Source organism: Labeo rohita, chromosome 7 (genome assembly GCF_022985175.1).
Source record: "Labeo rohita strain BAU-BD-2019 chromosome 7, IGBB_LRoh.1.0, whole genome shotgun sequence".
NCBI classification, from domain to species: Eukaryota; Metazoa; Chordata; class Actinopteri; order Cypriniformes; family Cyprinidae; genus Labeo; species Labeo rohita.
In genome coordinates this window covers 35,744,656-35,757,026 of record NC_066875.1, presented here as the reverse complement: position 1 = coordinate 35,757,026, position 12,371 = coordinate 35,744,656, and the positions used below count along the sequence as shown (strand labels likewise).

The window sequence follows — 12,371 nt, the reverse complement described above, 5'->3', positions numbered from 1 at the left end:
AACATCACCTGACGTAAACTCTCAGGTAAGCCATTATCATTACATAATGTGCAAATTGCTTATTTGAGATGGATGCATACAAGGAACTATAGCAAATTTATAGGGCCTGAAAATTTACATGTAGACTTTAAGTGTAGAGCTGTTCATATATAGTTTTTATTGGCTTGAGCAATGTTTGGAAAAGGGTGTGGACGCATGGTTCCAGTTAAAATATAGCTCAGGTGATTTAACACTTAAGTTTTCCTCATAGCAGAGCTGAATTGTGCATATTTCTAGCTTCAGTTTTTTTAATTGCTGTGCACTTAATGTCATTACAAAATAGTTAAGCTATACAGTACTATTCAAAAGCTTGAGGTTAGTAAGTTTGTTTCATACTACAGCTTTTATTCAGCAAGGATGTATTAAATTGATCAAAATTGACAGTAAAGACAATTTATACGAATTTACAAATTTGTTACAAATTGTTTATTCCAACACTTTCCACTAATATATTAAAGGGTTACTCCACCCCAAAAGCGGCACAGCTGTTTTCAGCATTTATCATAAGAAGTTGTTACTTTTTAAAAAATAAATAAAATGAAAACTCAATTTTAAATTGTAATTATATTTTACAATATTACTATTTTTACTTAATTTTTGATCAAATAAGTGCGTCCTCGGTGAGCAGAAGAGTTATTTTTTTCAAAAATATTAAAACATTTTACCAGCCCCAAACTTTTGGTAGTGTTCGTTAAAGTGTTAAAGACATTTGAAGAATTTCGTTGTACAGGTATGTTGTTATTTGGTCAGTAATCTGAAATATTATTGTGGTATTAACATTCTTTTAAAGAAATAATTAATTCTGACATCAATTAAAAAATGTTTTGAGGTCGAAATCTAGTTTATTCCATGAATAATAAAATAGCTGTAATAGTATACTGCTCAAATGACTGATGTTCATAAACTCTTCTTTCTCCTTCCTGTGGTCTCCAGCATGAAACGTTAGAGGGGTACAGGCGCTACTTCAATCAAATTGTCGGGTAAGTGCAGTGCACATTTTGTTTTGAATGGCCAAATTAACTGAAAATCAATTATACATGCTTAAAAAGTTCATTTTTAATATAGAAGAGAATTAAAAGAGCCGAAGCCTGTTTTGGCTTAGCGTTCAGACCCTCCCTTTAGCCAAACGCTCCCCTTCCACTGGCCCTTCCTGATTCTTCATCCCAGTGCTCCCGAAAAACACTCTTAGCTTTAGAATTTATGGTTGTGGGGATGTGGAGTGTCAGATTGGTGTTATTCTGAGTGTCTGAATGGGAATATCGGAAAGGCTGGTGTCTGGAACGGAGGCTTTTACAAACATCCTAAGTGGCACAAAAAAGGCTTCGGGCACTCATGCTGTAAGGTGCCTGGGATTTTTTTTTGGGAATGTTGTTGGGATATTCGATAACTCTGATGCCTTTGTGTGCTGGACGGCCTCATTGTGCCCATTTGGGATATTCTTGTCGTAGTTTAATGAAATGTTTTCCTATGATGTTATATTGTACTCACTGTTTCTCTTTTATACCCGTTCCAACATTCATTAATTTGTTCCTGTGTTTCCCTGTATATGTTCTGCAGTTTTTTCGTAGTGGAGGACCACATCTTGCACACCACACAGGGCCTGGTAAACAGGGCTTACGTGGAAGAACTGTGGGAGCTGGCCCTTTCAAAGACCATTGCAGCCTTGCGTACACATTCAGTATGTCTACACACTACACACCTAACACTACACACACTGAGCAAGACGAGCAGTAGAGCTGTTTAACCAGAGATTATTTTGATAGCCAGCCCAGAAGGCTAATGGCTTCCCTCTGGAGTTTCTGATGGGTTTTTAGTACAATAAGGTATGTGGTTACCATTACTTAAAGATGCTTTCACACTGTTATATTTTCTTATATTTACACTACCATTCAGAAGTTTGTGGTTGGTAAGATTTTGAAATGTTTCTGTAAGAAATTTCGTATGCTCCTTAAAGGGATAGTTCACCCAAAAATGAAATTCTGTCATTAATTACTCACCCTCATGTCGTTCCAAACCCGCAAGACCTTTGTTCATCTTTGGAACACAAATTAAGATATTTTTAATGAAATCCGAGAGATTTCTGACAGTGCATAGACAGCAACGCAACTGACATGTTGAAGGCCGAGAAAGGTAGTAAGGACATTGATAAAATAGTCCATGTGACATCAGTGATTCAACCATTGTGAAGTTGTGAAAATTATTATTTTTTTTTTGTGCAAAGAAAACAAAAATAACAACTTTATTCAACAATTTTTTCTCTTCTGTAGTCTTCAACGTGCGTTTACGAGAGTATCATGACTGATGTCACATGGACTATTTTAATGATGTCCTTACTACCTTTCTGGGCCTTGAATGTGGTAGTTTTGTTGCTGTCTTTGCAGGGTCAGAAAGCTCTCAGATTTCCTTAAAAAATATTTGTTTTCTGAAGATAAATGAAGTTCTTGTGCGTTTGGAATGACATGAGGGTTAATAATTAATGACAGAATTTTCATTTTTGGATGATCTATTCCTTTAAGGCTGCATTTTTTTTCTTGTGATGACAATGCTGAATTTTGTGGCGCGGTCTTTCATAAATACCTTTGACAAGTAGAAAGTTCAAAAATCTGAAATAGAATTTTTGTAACAATGTAAAAGTATTTACGGTTCACTTTTGATCAGTTCTAAAGCATCCTTGTTGAAAGAAAGTAGTAATTATTTCAATAAGAAAAAAATTGGCCACACATTTTTGAAAAACTGCAAATTGCACACAGATGTACCTCACATGAAGTTTAAAACTGTTGTGTGATTTCGAAAATGTAAGTTGCAAGTTCCTGCAGAAGGACTGCGACGGTTGTCCGAGTAGATAAAAGTTTTGTCCTTATGTAGTTAGCAAACTGCAGACCTTATTTTACTAATAAAGTGAAAACGCTATTTTAAAAACAATATTCTTAAATTTCAGATAGATCCCTAATCCTCTTCTGGGTTTTAAGACTACAAACTGAACAGCTTTGTTCTCAGATAATCATCAGGAAACCTTAGTACACTTAATGTTGCATTTATACCAGGTAATCTAAATCCCTGTGCTGTCCTTCCTCTGATTTTGCTGTAATCCGTCACTCTCTCTCATGTCTCCATAGTCTTATTGCACTGATCCAGACCTGATTTTAGATCTGAAGAATCTTATAGTGCTGTTTGCAGACACACTGCAGGTGAGTGGGGTACTAGCAGATGATAACATTTAAGAACTTGGGGTATCATTGGATAATATTTTGCAGATTGCACATGTTGATTACTTGACGTAGTTATAAATAATGACATAAAGCAATATATTCTGGGAAAGGTGAATGTAATAAAAACAATATTGTGACAGACAAGTAAAGCATTGAATAGACGTTACAAAAAGGGTGTGTTGTTTGTTTTATTTCAATATAATTAATGATAATTTCAGGTGTAAAAGTGTAAGCATAATTTCTTCCTGTTTTCTGCTGAGATGGGCATTATTCACGCCCTCTCTTTCTCTCTCTCTCACTTCAGGGTTATGGTTTTCCAGTAAACCAGTTGTTTGATATGTTGCTGGAGATGAGGGATCAGTATGGGGAGATCCTGCTGAAAAAGTGGAACCAGTCCTTCAGGTGCTTTCTGCCTTCTCTTTCTCTCTCTCCCTTGTTTTCTCCATCTCTTTCCCTCAGTTTCTCATTTGAGTATGGATAATGATGATTTGGTTATCACCTTATGACCCTTGAGAAATCCATACCGAAGGAATTACGCTAATAGGGTTATGTCCAAATGTAAGACACGTAATTAGATTGTGTTTACTGTACGTCATTTGTTCTGCTCTTCAATTCAATACTTGGTAACCACACATCCATTTTTTAACGAAATATCCATTTTTAATGCCGTATATCAAACTACCATTTAAGGAAATTGCCCGAATCTGATACCCATAGTGCTCAGAGATTTATATTTGTAGAGGTTGTGGATTGCAGGACGGTTGAAGGACAGGGAAACTTTGTCAGGCCAAACAATCTAAAATCACTGATTGAATTACCCCCATGTGACTAAATCATATTGCTCAAAGGACAAATATTTTCTTCTTTTTTTGTGCTGGGATCTCTTTAAAAAGCATTTAATCCAAAAAATGTCAGTTCGATGTTGAAAAAAATTATGTTAAAGCTCCTTGGAGGGAGATGGTTACGATTTGTTCGGCTGAATCTTAAGAGCAGATGACATGGAAAGGTTATTGTAACCTTGCTGGAGTCGTTTCGCGCTCCCTGTCAGAAACACTTGACTCACTCCATAAAAGAATGATGCTTTGGAGTCTTTGAACGGCTCGGAATGTCATTACTGTGGAAACAGGCATTCAAGGAGAGATGTGTTATGTGTGTTTGCTATGGCTGAGTTACACAAACACAGACACACTGCTCATGAGTCCAGTAAATGGTTTTTAGATTATTTAGTCTTCTTTAATATCCTGCTCTTGCCCTCAGGTTTATGATCAGTTCATCTATGAAGTCAGGTCTTTTTTCCCCCCTCACACTTACTCTGTTGATTTAGGCAAATCTTGGATCAGGACAACTACAGTCCAATTCCCGTGGCGTCCCCTGAAGAGTACCAGCGAATTGCAGGCCAATTCCCCTTCCAGGATCCAGAGCTAGACAAGGTGAACATTAGGCACATAAGAAAGCTTTTATCCCACAGATTTTCTCACAGATTCCCTCCGTTACACACCCTCCAGTCTCCACAAAGGCACAAAAGTCCTCCTGCTGTCCAAGAAGTTGATTACTAACATGCACATCCCCTGAAATGCTTGAGCAGAGCCATACATTTGAATTCTCCCATTGACGTCAACAAGAACTACTGCCCGACACTGTTATAGTAATCAAAGGATGCTACCTTTCTTGGTTATACTTGCAGCTGTTCGCTTTCATGCAATTAGGCTGCCTTTGTGTTTTCTTTATAAAGGAAATCTCCCGGTGTGCTCTATCAACAGCATTTGTTACAGATGGTCAATATTTTTCATTTAGAACAAATTGATTACATTTAAAGCACTTACAATGGAAGTACACATGGCAAGGCAGCTGTTAAAATACACTCAAGAATCAGAATTGTATCAAGAATCACAAAAACATTTCATGAATAATTAATGTGCTTTAACAAAGATACAAAATTCACATTTCTGATTTTAAACCCTTCGGAACACTTGCTCTCTGCTGTACTTTCATTTATTTACTCTTATGGCTTTTCTAAACAGATGCCTTTTCCGAAGAAGCTGCCATTTTCTGAATTTGTGCCTAAAGTATACTCACAACTCAAAGAATTCATCTACGCCTGCCTGAAATATTCAGAGGACTTGCACCTTAGGTAAGAGCGTGCAAACACACTTTAAACTGTTTCACACCTGCATGTATAATCTTCCCGTCCAAATGTTCTCATTAGTAAATCATGCTGCCTGGATGCCAGTTTACATACCTATTTTTAAACTGCTTTTTTTTTTTTTAACCTTTCATTCTTCAGTTATGAAATCACTAAACCTGCCCCATTGTCTTTGCCTATCCCCTAGAGTAGCCGTTGAACTTCAGAGAGGAAGTTCCATCGGCACCAAACAGTTTCTGTGTGTTTTCCTAATTAATTGCATGCTTGGTGCTAGTGGGTGTTATTTCAAGGAATTTCTCCCAGTGTTGACTGATCTCTGGTCAGTTTATGAGTTCTTAGAATTACTGATGAGGTTGCCAGATGCGCCGATCTGTTTAGTGTGGCCTACCCTGAATTCCCAGTCTGCTGACTGTTGGACAGCATAAACGGCTCTGTGAAATGGCGTTTCGGTATGATCTCCCTTTATGATATTTCTCAGAAGAGACGTCCATTTCACAAGTGTAGAAAACAAACAGTTGTGAAAACAGCACTTTTAGATTTCCCAATAAATAACTAAAGACCTGTTTAGCAACCTGTTATATAAAGTCAGAGAATAAACTTAATTTAATAAGGCAAGTACAGATATTCTTATTGCTCATACTTAGGATGCCCTGCATAATAACTTTTAAAGTAATATGTATATATTTATTTATATATATATATATATATATATATATATATATATATATATATATATATATATATATATATATATATATATATATATTTATATATTTTTTTTTTTTTTAAACGTGTCAGTTGTTTTGCTGTCTATTAGGGCTGCAACAAATCCTTGATTCTATTAGAGTATTAGATTTTAAATCCTCAATTGCATTTTGCCCGTGTTGAGTAATTGGCAAAATACTGCAAGTGGCACATTCCACATGTCAAACCCATTTAAAAATCATAATAAAGCATAGTGCTATTAAGAATTCACAAACGCTACTATTCAATTAAATAAATGTGTAGGTTATGTACGTGCATCTCAGAGCGGCTATGTTCACAGCAAATGCTGCTACACAAGCTGTTTTTATTTACATGTGTGGAGCGTGTCAAACTCCATTTCTGCAAGTTGTTATGAGCTTGGGTTTGTAATAACGTTCATCTGGCAACGCAATGTGCGCCATTTCATCAGATTTGTAAGGCAAATAATTTATAAACTTACGCAAGCACAGGAGAACACATCATTATCTTTCTCAATATCTTAACTGTTCAACGTGATTTCAAAATAAATTTAAACCCTCTCTCTGAGTCTCCCTCACGTTTTGATGTCCACATATTCAAGAAATTACAGTGGCTGTAGTTTTTCTATCATATAGAAATGGCCAAATATTGTACATTAGCTCTATTGTTTATAATACGTTATGTATTTTAACAATTGTTCAATAAAACCATATTATTACTAGCCTTTGATACTTCATTTGAACTAATTATTGCCTCATTGCTGTTATATATGTATTTTAAGTCAATTTAAAGGCTGTTGTTCGCTTAGGTTTATTACTATAAAAAAATAATTATTATCTGATTATTTGATTAATCGTCACAATAATCGACAGATTATGTGATTACCAAAATAATTGTGACACCCCTACCCCCAAAAATCTGTCAAAGCTCTCAGATTTCATCAAAAATATCTTAATTTGTGTTCCGAAGATGAACAAAGGTCTTTCTGGTTTGGAACAACATGAGGGTGAGTAATTAACAACAGAATTTTCATTTTTTTGGGGTGAACTATCCCTTTAAGTGACTTGCTTATCTCGATTGAAATTTAAAATTTGAATCCAGATTAAGTTTAAAAAAAAACAAAAAAAAACAAACTTTCTATTCATGAAAGAAAGAATAATGTGACACTGAAAAATGTTGAAAATGTCAGATTTTCCTTCACAGAAATAAATTACATTTTAAAATTTGTTGAAAGAGAACAGTTATTAAAAAAAAAAATGGAATCTGAAACTGTAGCATATGTTTACCAGACATAACTGTGGCACACACTGAGTAAATGTAACATTATTGTCTATTGGTGTCTATACAAATATATGTAGGTACAGCCTTTGCCTTACTAATTAGACATGTTTAATGCGGATATATAGTTTTTTAAATACTTTTTTCTAGAGTGCACCTGAAAGTACAGTAATATAAAGGATTTTGTCCCTCTGAAACGAAGTACCTTACAACAAGCATGATTCAAATTCTTGGTCACAACTGTTTAGGACCAACCTTCGACATTTTGTATTAAAATCTCTAACCATTATTCTCCCAAACACCCCTTAACCATAGTCACGTTGTGTTGTGATCTGATATCTCACCCCTTCTCCTAATCTCCTAAATGGAACCGTAGGTCAAAGGGTCGAGGCTAAAGGTCACTGTCTGTAGAACTATCGTTGGCGTTTCCGCCTGCCTCCTCCTGATTGAGACGAGTCCTCCCGATTGTGATCGTTTGATGTTCTCTGTCTCTGGCTCTTTCTTTGAGCTCCCCGTCAGGTCTGGTTACCTCAGAAGCGGATGTCCCGGTTGGATATCTTAATCCTTGTGTGTATGTTTGTATCGTTTGTGAGTGTGTGTTGCAGTTTAGAGGTTTTGAGGAAATGAGGGAACATGATTCAGGACCGAGAACATGTAGAAACTTGCATCCTACCAAATTACTACTCCATTATCATCATCATTAGCGATTAGTGTCTGAGACACTGTCTAGCCAGCCAGACACTCTTAACAGTGTCGCCTGTAGAGTGGTCACATAGATGATGCCCACGATAACAGTAGAAAAGACTTGGATGAAATGTATTTCCTGGCTCATTGGCTTAATTTCAAGCAATGATTGCCCTGTCAAAAGACTACCTGTGCTGATTGTTTTTGGAGATACATTCTACAATCACGAAAAGAATGACTTTAAATTAGCAATAATACCTTCTTCCTGTCTGACAGAGTCTGTGCGTGCTAAATTCTTCTAAACTGTCCAGATCCTGTAAAAAGCATAGCTGCTCTGGATTGTGAGGGAAACTGCTTGGTTTATATCAGAGGTGTCAAAGTATTTGGCATGCGGATGAGTCCAATACGCCCCATGCAGGAAGGTTTAAGGGAAAAAAATATGGTAAAAACTTTTTTAACTGTTATTCATTTTGTTGTTGTTGTTGTTGTTGTTTTTTTTTTTTTTGCATTTGCGTTTGCATTTGAAAGAACATCTCTTTTAAATTTGTGTAACATCACACATTGGCTCACTTCTTGCACACATCTGCAAAATGTTTGAATGTAATCTACATCTAAGTTTATATGAAATGGACATGTACAAGTAAAATATTAGGAGTAAAAAGTGAATTGTTTCCATGTCTCCAATCGATAATTATTAAATATAATAAACCTACATTAATAATACTGATTTCAAGTGTAACTGAGAAGCCAATCCCTAATTAAAATTGGGCCTAAAATGCACTGTATATTTAAATTTTTATGTCCAAATTCTGTTAAATGTGTTTAAAAATATTCAGCCAAGAGCAGTGGTATTCTCTTTTTCTTGTCAGTGTTAATTGTCTGGTGAAATCTCCCTAATTACTAATTTTGTGTAATTATTTAATTTACAGGCATTTATACTGGTGAATGAAATTAAACTAAGTGCTTGCAGTTTTGTCCAATCTGGTGTCAATTATAAATGAGACACCCCAGGATTTGATGGAAAGAACATACAGAACATAAGCAAAACTAATTTATTACATAATTGTCTGGAATATTTGATTCTGTCTGATCAACTGACCCTTTGCAAAGATCTGCCCCCATTAGTTACTGTTGTTTTGTCTGACAAGCCGTAGAACACAGTAAAAAAATATACTGCGGAGCAAAGAGGAAACTGACAACATGCTGACATATAAGACAGAGCAGGTTAGTTTTGCAATCAAACAGTCTTAGCTTTCTAATTTTGCCTTAAGAAATCCAAACAATAAATACTGTTTTTTGGTTGTTTAGTGTGTCGTGACAGATCGCTGTTGCAGCACGTTAACCGATCAATTCTTCCTTATTACTAGTTATAGCACAAAATAAACATGAACACCATAAGGTATCTTGTTTCAGCTGCGGAAAGTTGTTAATACACAATATATTTTAGTCCACCAATGTTAATCTACTCTCCTGTCTAGTTTGTTTGTTGGACAAGATGACAGATTTTCAGTTATTATGATTGGTCAGATAGCCTGTCGGTCAAACTCCCTGCAAAGAGTCAAATGTGGTGTTCTGCAGTCAATTTTTTTGTATGGTCATTATTAAAAATTATCCAATGCATAGTGGTAAAATCCAAACAATGGCTTTTAAACTCTGTGGAAATAGTACTCAAAAAGAAGCCATTTAGCGTTTTACATTTGTATTGTATTGCAGAAGGTGTCCATTCCATATATGACATATATAATACACTATGTATGTTGGCGGAGGAAGTTGTCTCACTTTTATTGGGACCCCTACCAAGTCTTTGGCTGCTCACTGCCTCCTCACATTTACCAGTCATGTCCTTATGTGGTTTTCAGAACGTGGCCGATCCCCACGCTCAAATGTCAGTTAAAATTCAACAATAAACATTTGACCTCTTTTGGCTGCGTTCACAGGAGTCCGTGCTTCAGCGTGTGGGGTCCAAGGGCTCCAGATCAAGCCAAAATCCCCCATACACACATCTAATTTAGGAACACTGTCAAATAATGGCACGACTCGCTGGATCTTTTCGTATTTGACATATTTGTAAAAATGAATCCCTATTAGCACAAGTGTGATTGAGTAAGAGGGCAAGAGGCAGCCAGATGGCCTTCAACCAAAGGTCTTGGATGCTAGGGTCAGGATTTTGGGTATGTATGGAAGGAGGTAGAGAAAAAAAAACCTGTTGCTATTGAAAACGGAAACCTATGACTGACACACCAAAGGAGGAAAGGAACAGCTCTGCATACTACCCAGACTAGTCCACCGGAGGCAATTAGTCTTTGTGGTCTCCCTCCGCTAATATTGAGATGAGATGCGGTCAGAGGGGGAGGAAGGGGGCTCAAGTCCATGTGCAGGTGCCTGGACACCAGACGGTAGGAATGTATGTGACTCCCCCCAATGCATGTCCAGCGAACTTTAGACCTCCCTCACAAGAGCCGCTTTAGAAAATGCCCATTTACCGTATTAACCTGAAGTTACCCTTGAGTTGAAGCTTGCTGTAATGTTACTCTTTTTGATGGTTCAGTAGCTAATGAACATACGTTCTGTGCTAACCGATGTCTCACATGCTTCTGTTTAGCTTCTTTTTTTCCAGTGAAGTTAATTGGACATTTTCAGTCTGCGTTGGTTCCCTTCTCATCTGTTTTTCTCAGATTATTGTTTATCAGACCGAACCCCCACCCTAATTTTAACTGAAATAGTGAGAGTTGAATGGATGAATAAATCAAATGTAAATGCCAGTAAAACGTCTGTGTTTAATCAGACTACAATTTCTTTTTCTGTTTCGTAGCTCCCTCCCTCTTAAGATGAGGAATAGCCAGAGGCCTTTGGATTCATCCAGACACTGTCAGTTTCCAGATCGCCACAAAAAGACCAATGCCTCGCTTTAAGTCCTCGATTTAAATCCAAGCCTTTTTTTTTACGGCCTAGTTGAGGTTCTATACTGGGAACGTTTCCATATTGTAGTGCACAGAATCAGAGCTGGTCATCAACATCCACAAACCGATGACTGTAACCCTGTAACACTGAAAATGTCTCACAGTCACCTACAGATTTCAGCGGGATGGTAGATGCTAATATTGTAATCTGTATATTGGTCTGTAGCACCTCCTTTTTTCTCCTAATGTTCTCCATCTCTCCGCTCCGCTCGGCTCTCCTCCTGCCAAGTCAGCGGAGAGAGCTCAGAGTTTTTTTCCCCCTGCTGAGGAGAGGAACGTTTTTCAAATTCCTCCTCTGCTTTTCTCAACACAATGAGAGACGATTTAGTAATTTGCAAGGAATGCGTTTGTTGCCCAGATCGAGGGGGAAAACTATTGCACCCTGGGCCTTGGCTCACATTGACAGACACGTTTGAGACATATTGTCCCTTTCTTTCTTTTGACTCTCTTTTTAATTATTTGCGAACCAATCTGTGGGGGGAAGTAAAGGAAGATGCAGCTGCGGGCTTACTAACGAGCACTAGCCCCCTTTTCTCCTCCTCCCCACCCCCATTGCTCTTCAATAAAACAGAAGAGTAAAGAAAAGTGATATCCCCCCATTTCCCTCATGTTGATTTAAACCGTATATCTGTGTGTGGTTGTTCTCTGGTTTTTGGAACATGCGTTACTGAAACCCAGAGGGTGTTATTGGGCCCTGATGAGTGGTTTTAAATCCCGCCCATAGTCTGTGTATCTGAGTGTTCATGTGTGTAGGCCTCTTCATCTTATTCACTGCATCTTTTTTGGTTCCACTTTGTGCTTTTTTTTTCTCTCAGAGGAGGTGGAGTATTAAGGCTGAGATTAGAGCACATAGAACACTCTGTGAGTCAGAACGATGCTTATGTAAATCTGGACCACAAAAACATCTCGCTCAGGGCTCTGCTCTCCATATGTTGGGTCTGAAAGAAAATCATTTCAATCATATCAAAAATCTATATTTATATATATTGCATTTTTGAGGGCCTAAACATGCTTGAAAAAAAAAAAACGCATGAAACTTTACACGCACGCCAAAAGTGGTGAAAATTTACATCTGATTTTAGAAGTGATGTCAATGTCTCGATAGCACCACCTATAAAATTTCAACGAAGTGCCCCTCGAGCTGTTTTACTTACATGTGTGAAATTCAGGAGACACATGTAACACCAATACCTACAAAAAAGTCCCCAGGGTCGAAATCCGAAACTCAACAGGAAATATGTTATTTTATATTTTCTCGACAAGTTTTGTTCTGTTTTTGCCATTTTCAGGCATTGAATTTTAAACAATCTCCTCCTAGAGATTTAAACAGATGAA

At 37.1% G+C, this 12,371-nt stretch overlaps 1 protein-coding gene across 1 annotated transcript in view; it reads left to right on the top strand.

Moving 5' to 3' along the window:
- The window catches only part of exoc6b (exocyst complex component 6B), a 117,382-nt gene that overhangs the window by 55,612 nt on the left and 49,399 nt on the right, over positions 1-12,371 (top strand). The window contains exons 10-15 of the mRNA XM_051114092.1: positions 973-1,019; positions 1,597-1,717; positions 3,156-3,227; positions 3,553-3,650; positions 4,573-4,678; positions 5,270-5,379. Of these exons, the coding sequence (XP_050970049.1) occupies positions 973-1,019; positions 1,597-1,717; positions 3,156-3,227; positions 3,553-3,650; positions 4,573-4,678; positions 5,270-5,379 (554 nt within the window). The remainder of the gene's footprint in view (positions 1-972; positions 1,020-1,596; positions 1,718-3,155; positions 3,228-3,552; positions 3,651-4,572; positions 4,679-5,269; positions 5,380-12,371) is intronic.